Source organism: Pelmatolapia mariae, linkage group LG8 (genome assembly GCF_036321145.2).
Source record: "Pelmatolapia mariae isolate MD_Pm_ZW linkage group LG8, Pm_UMD_F_2, whole genome shotgun sequence".
Classification (NCBI taxonomy): domain Eukaryota; kingdom Metazoa; phylum Chordata; class Actinopteri; order Cichliformes; family Cichlidae; genus Pelmatolapia; species Pelmatolapia mariae.
In genome coordinates, this window is record NC_086234.1 from 25,807,213 (window position 1) to 25,813,875 (window position 6,663).

Consider the following 6,663-nt stretch of genomic DNA (forward strand, 5'->3'; position numbering starts at 1 on the left):
TGTTAGCCTTATAAAGTAAGATCGCCATGACTGCCCTCCCTCATAATATGGTGTTACAAGACAAGAAATGAGGAGGAAAGAGAAGATCCCAAATGTTTATTTTCTTTATACATTACACAAAATACAAAAGTCCACTTGATTTCAGAGAGGATGTGAGGTACAAAATCAAAGACAAGCTTCCATGGTAATAAATACCCAAGAAATAAGAGAAGGACGATATAAAATGAGCAGCTGCTTTGGAGAAAATGTGGTAAATATAATATTTTACAACTCATTCATTTGGATGAAATCTATGCAGTCATACTGCATATGCAGTATGGCACATGTCCTGGTGTGCCACACCAAGTAAATGTTAGGATGTTAAAAGTTCCTGGTCACATACCAAGTATTTAAAATGGAGAGTTCAAATTGTTTCATGCTTTGATGCCAAACGTCTACAAGCTATATTTCTGCATAGGTGAGAGAGGATATGAGGGAGGACAGAGTAAGGTAACTCTCCTGTGTTCACTTACATGGCATTTGGGTTAATAACTCCAATGGCTGGACAAAGAAATGCTTCCCTGCAAACTGACAACACAAAACATAAACAATATCATAGTGAAACATTAAGAACTCCAAATGTAGCTAGAATGCTCAAAAGATCTCGACAGTACTGTGGGCAATGTTCAGAATATAATAGCTTAACATTATGTACAGATATTAGCTCTACTGAGGGCTGTTGGTGATCGCTTTGAGAATGTCACATGTGTTCTTAGAGATGACCTCTTTCAGTTTCCGTACCCGACGAGGGCTAGATGCTCCCATGTAACTCTCAGGCTGAAGGATGGCCATGCCATCGCTGACATTGCCCATGATGATGACCTGGCCCTCTGCAGCAGCAGCTGTGATGTTGGGGCATGGGCAGTTCCAGTCCATGTTGATGAAAGTGACCTCCAGGGGCTCCTTGCCAAAGAAGCGGAGACCCATCTTCTCATCTTTGAAGATCTCCTCCACAGTCACGAGGGCGTGGCCTGAGTCTTTCTCCTCTGTGAGCTCAGACATGCGACCCAGGATGACGAAGTCGCTGCGGCAGAAGCTCGTCACCATCTTGCCTCTCGGCTTACAGGCCTTGCAGTTTTGGTTTTTTGGGAAGGGGCACATCTCCTCGCAGCCTTCTTTAGATTCAAAGTTGTTTTCATTTCCTTCACAACCTCCGTAAATGAAGGACTGACACTGCTGTAGGGTGGTGCTGTACGCCCACCGCGGCTCGTATGCCTTGCAGGGGCCTTGCAGGGTGGGGAGCCCACAGGGGCCAGACAGTTCCGGACCACAGCACTGCATGCACTCCTCATATGTCTGGAACACCTTCCTGGGCTGCTGGCTGTTGTTGTGGCAGTGCGTAAAGGAGAAGCAGTTGTTGGATTTGGACTCGTAGTACCAGCTGACTTTCTGCAGCTCACTCCCACAATCCTCTGCGCTGTCAAGGGGTTTCAGACATTCGTCAGGCAGGCAGCGGGTCTGGTTCTTGGGTTCAGGAGTTTTGTGTAACTCTGTGGGCAGCACAGTGAATGGGTGTTTGGCTTGCACTAAACCAGATGGGTTCTGAGCCGTGCAGGTGTAGACCCCTGAATCACGCAGCTGGGCGTTATAGATGACAAGCTGACCGATGTTTGTGACCACCATGTTACCCCTAACATGATTGGGCCTCATGAGAACCCTCTCTACCCCATCAGGCATCTGCTTCTCCCATGTGATCTCAGGCCGGGGGCGACCGATGATGTCACACAGGAAGCTTGCCGTTTCCCCGACATTCACAGTCTGTGGAGTGGGGCTGCTTATCAGTACAGGTGGCTGAGGCTCGGTGGTGGGTGGGATAGTCGCCTGAAGGGTCGCAGTGGTTGGCCGGAGAGTGGTCACCTGGGGCAGAGAAGGGCTCGTGTTGGGCCACATCAGATGGAAGCGGCACGTGACAACGGTCAGGGTGATGCCCTTAGAGCACGCCTCTGCATCCATGTAGCACTTGTTGTAGTAGGTCATGCCATCAGAGGCGCAGGTGAAATGTGGCTCCTTCTCACAGCGGTCCCGGCATTTGCACACCGGCTGACCGTCCCAGATGTCGCACTCAGAGCCCTGCTGAGTGCACATGAAATTGGCGCAGGTTGCTTCCTTTGGCATTCCCACGGGGCCCTTCTTTCCATCCACATAACGGGCTGCCACACAGCTTCGATTCCCACACACATTTTGACAACACTTCTCATAGGACTCGCACTCCTGCAAGAGGGAGAAAAAAAGTGCTTTGAATCCAAGATGGAACAAAACTAAACTTTCCATGTGGGATATAAACAGTTTAAAAAGTCAAAAGTAACTTATATACCTAAAACAGAAGCAGCTGAAAAATAACTACAACTAGAAAGAGTCATGCATGATATGATATTTACAAATTAAATAGAAATAAAATAGAAATATTGCACCAATAAGGCACATATTCTAATAAAGTAAATAAATGTGTAATTGTTCCTTTTGTATAGTCATAGTTACAGAGTCTATCATCATTTTCGTGCACTTGTATTTTGAGTTTAATTAATTTGATTAAAAACAAAACCAAGGACATCAAACAATGTGGCACAATACCATCACAATAATATAGTTATCCTGACTGTTTTTTTTTTCTTTTTTGTTCACTCTATTTGAAAATCCCACATGCACTATTAACAAAAAATAAAACAAACCACGATAAGCCTTCATTCCAAGTTACTGCCATGACATTACCTGGTCAGATTCACACTCTCGTGTGCAGGTGCTCATGGCGTCTACCCACAGGTTGGGGTTCATATCATTGGGGCAGATCCCCCCGTGCGTATAGTCAATGTGGGTCAAAACTCCGACCTGGAGCTCCATCCACACTGACACACACGTCAGGAACCAGATCCAGCGCGGAAACAGCATCCACCACATCTTCAGAGCGGCGCGCAATTCAACAAGTGCTGAAAGTTAAAACAACCAAACGAACAAAGTAATGTGTGTTTCTGTGATCCGGCTGTAAATCAGTTCTACTCGAAATAAAGGCAGGTGTGCAAACGAGTCAAAGCGCATCAGTCTCCAGAGTCCGTGCGATGTGTGTCAGCTGATAAATTCACTTCTCTATTTATACCACCAACCCGCCGCCATCGCTGCTAACAAGACGCGCCAAGTAACTCGCAAAATGACAGTTATGAGTTTCTCCTTAGATGTTGAAAGAAGCTTTAAAAAAAGCGAAAAGCTGGCGGGGCACCTGCCTGTGAAAAGGATTGCTGGTAACCCCGTTTAACCCTTTGCGGTCCCCGCCGGCGCCAGGGCGCACCGTGCGCTATGACGCACGGAAAGAAAAGTCTCAAAGGCATTTTTCAGCTTACAAAAATGTAGTTCTTATTATTTAACGACTGCAAAACAACAAAAAACACATGTTAACACACATTCAGACTGTTTGAATTAAAGCTGCGTGTTCGGTTTTTACAGGTAACAAGAAGTGATGTACTTTGACTTTACATACTATGAATATAGAAGTCTTATATCACACACACACACACACACACACACACACACACACAGGATTTTTTTTTTTTTTTTTTACAGATGTTGGAACTCATATTTTAACAAACACAACATGCTCTTGGAAAATACATCATTTTTAAAGACAACAAAACCATGTCATAGTTATAATTTTATTCTAATATGCTTAATTTTTTCATTACTTAATATTAATGACAACTGTTTGTAAAAATCTATAATGGGCCAAATAAAGGGAAATATGTGACCTGCAGTACTTTGTGATCAGCACTAATAAATGCAGTAAATTTCCATCAGGTTAGACATAATGATAATGTCGATAACAGCAGTTATAAACAGAATCCATTTCAATGTGATTGCATTCATTGGGATTCCATGAAACACACTGACGTAGCTGATTACATACTGTTCCTCACTTTAATAGACTTTCTGCACTGTGTAAAACACGATAACTTGCAGCCTGAGCTCAATAAAGCCATTTTAGCCATGTACAAGTTCATGCTTCTACCTGCTTGATACATTGCACACTCAGTGGACTTTTTCTTGTCTCTGTAAATGCATGCAATCTGTGATACGTGACTGGTGTTGCACAACAATCTCTATTTTCCACGTAGCAGTTTTCCATTTATACAGTCCACATTCTTCAGCCGTCTGCATACATCCTACAAAGCATGTCTTTGTACACAGGATTACTTTGAATTTATGCAAATGTACAGACTTGTTCTCAAATTCCAGAAAAGAAAAAGAACGGTCTCTGAATCTTGGCTTGAGGACATTATTTGACAAGAACAAAGCTTAATTGGAGCACTGAAACAGGTTATCACCCAAAACTTAAGTACTCATTTGGGTTTGGGTTCATATCCAAGACTTAAAATAGAAAACATGAGTCCAGCTTTCAATCTGTTCCTTAACAAGTCCGACTGGCAAACCAGCAGAGGTGAGATGAGGACAGTGCAACTCAAAAACGGGAAAAAAAATACTTTGAAGGTGTGCTCTGCAGTGGGCGTGAGAGTTGGCACCGTGTTTAATGAATGAAGTTGTTATTATCATTTCTTCAGTCCTTTCCTGTGTAAACCGCTTCCACTGGTTTCCTCCACAGTTCAGCTGAGGACAGGGTAGCTATTAGACTGCCTTCCAGTGCAATAACGGTGGCCTCATGCTGCGTTTAAGTATGTGTGTGCAGGAGATTGTTTGTTCTTCATGCAGACGTGGTGATTTTTGTGTAAACCTGTGTGCGTGTGTGTATGACAAGCTAATAAATAAAGCCTTGTTTATCTGGATCTTGCCATGCTCCGGATCCTGTAGAAGGATTATTTTAGGTCCATTTCAGTGCTAATCATAAAAAAACATATTCCCATATTCTCCATGATTCACTATGTCACCTTATATTATTGTTTACTGGATATGTGTTTGTGGTTGGGGCAACTTACTGTACTTCTTGTTATTGGATATTCACTAGGAGCAAAATGTGTACGTGCACACAGATGAAAATACCTGTCGCTCTCCCCAGGGCAGAAAGAGTTACAAATGAGAGGTTTCATAATGAGGGAGGATTGTAAACTGTTAACTGTTGTCAAACTCAGTAAGGGCAGACACATCTTGGGGCTACAAATAATAAGCTTATTTTGTAGAATCACAAAAATTCCCCAGGTGTCAGGAAAATTACAAAATCATGAAATGGCATGCCCTCAGGTGAGAGGTTATGTGAGGATTACAAGCTTTGATATCAGTTTTTTTATTTAGACTATTAAAGTCAACACCTGTCAAAGTTGAAGAGACAAAACATCATCATAGTTTTTGAGATTACCCCAGTAATGAAGATCAGCTGGCTGACATTAGACCTGTACAACAATTTTAAAAAGTATTTTGAAGAATTTAGCAACAGGTTGGTGAAGTAAAACAAAATCCAAAGAAACAACTTTGACTTTAGCAAACATCTGCATGTTTGGTTGAAGAGATATCAGCTGAAGTAGGGCATCTGGCATTAAAAAAAGTATATATATATAAAATATATATATATATATAAAAAAAGAAGTATATATATATATATATATATATATATATATATATATATATATATATATATATATATGTATACTTCTTTTTTTTTAAGAAATCTGTGCCAAATCAAACATTACACATTATCTCATATCATCATCCATCTGCTGTGGCGACCTTTAGGGAAATAAGAGAGCGGAAATCTCTGGACGGTAATTAGAAAAAGCACTTAACTAAACTTGTCAACAGAATGTGAAATATCAATAGCAGTGATGCTACATCAAAGGAGTCTACACATGGTGCTGCGGCAATATTAGGTGAAGTTGAACCAGGGCTACAGGCTGTGGCTCCGTCCATGTCACAGATGAGTTGAGTCAGAGAGTAATGTCTACTCTGTCCTGACAGCAGGCTGGGCTGATACGTTGGCAAACCTCAAACAGTTTCTGGGTATATTTTTGCAGTGGTGGTCTGCATTGACCCCGAGTAGCAACGTTGCCAGAGTGGAATTTGGCCAAAAATGTTAGGTAGTGTGTAAGCACCGACACAAACACTAGGACCCAAGGTTTTCTTTCAAAACTTTGTATTGCAACAAGATTATCAGTGCTTGTCCCCTTCAGTGGTTTTAATGTTGTGGCCCCTCATTTACAAATGGTAAATGGACTGATTCTTATATATGCGGCCACCCCCACCTACACACCTATAGTGTATATGCCAAAAGAAGCTACCAGGAAACTGACTCTAGCTTTATATTACAGTAAAATCTGACTAATGCCAGCCTTCTTGGTGACCACCTGGTATTTATTTCTCAATTTAAAACCAGTTATGCATTTCTCAAAAATCTAGACCTCTTCTATGAATTTCCTGACATCTGTGGGTGGCCTAGACATATCAAAAGAACATCTTGCTCTGTCTGGTACTCCGATATTGAGCAATACTGAGCAACATTCTGACAAGGCATCAAAAAATAACACTCAAACCTTCTTGCTGTGTCACTGTTGTGCTAAAGTTGTTTTTAATCTTCCTCTCACCTCTGGGTCCGATTCTGTACATCTGTGCCAATAGGCAGGGACCTTATTAAGGAAGCTGGCACCACAGCTTTCATTCATGCCGCCCTATCAACATTTATCAGTTTTAGCATGT

At 42.0% G+C, this 6,663-nt stretch overlaps 1 protein-coding gene across 1 annotated transcript; it reads right to left on the reverse strand.

The window, feature by feature from the left end:
- Positions 1-705: 705 nt before the first annotated feature.
- On the reverse strand, positions 706-2,934 carry LOC134633332 (WAP, Kazal, immunoglobulin, Kunitz and NTR domain-containing protein 2-like). Its single transcript, XM_063482205.1, has 2 exons — positions 2,749-2,934; positions 706-2,250 (listed from the first exon to the last, which is right to left on the reverse strand). Exons 1-2 carry the CDS (start codon positions 2,932-2,934, stop codon positions 706-708), a joined length of 1,731 nt encoding a protein of 576 aa, XP_063338275.1.
- Between the last annotated feature and the right edge of the window lie 3,729 nt (positions 2,935-6,663).

Coding starts and splice junctions, on each gene's coding strand:
- LOC134633332 (XM_063482205.1), bottom strand. CDS start 2,934: ATGTGGTGGATGCTGTTTCCGCGCTGGATCTGGTTCCTGACGTGTGTG. Junction 2,251..2,748: donor GAGAGTGTGAATCTGACCAG/GTAATGTCATGG, acceptor TCCCTCTTGCAG/GAGTGCGAGTCCTATGAGAA.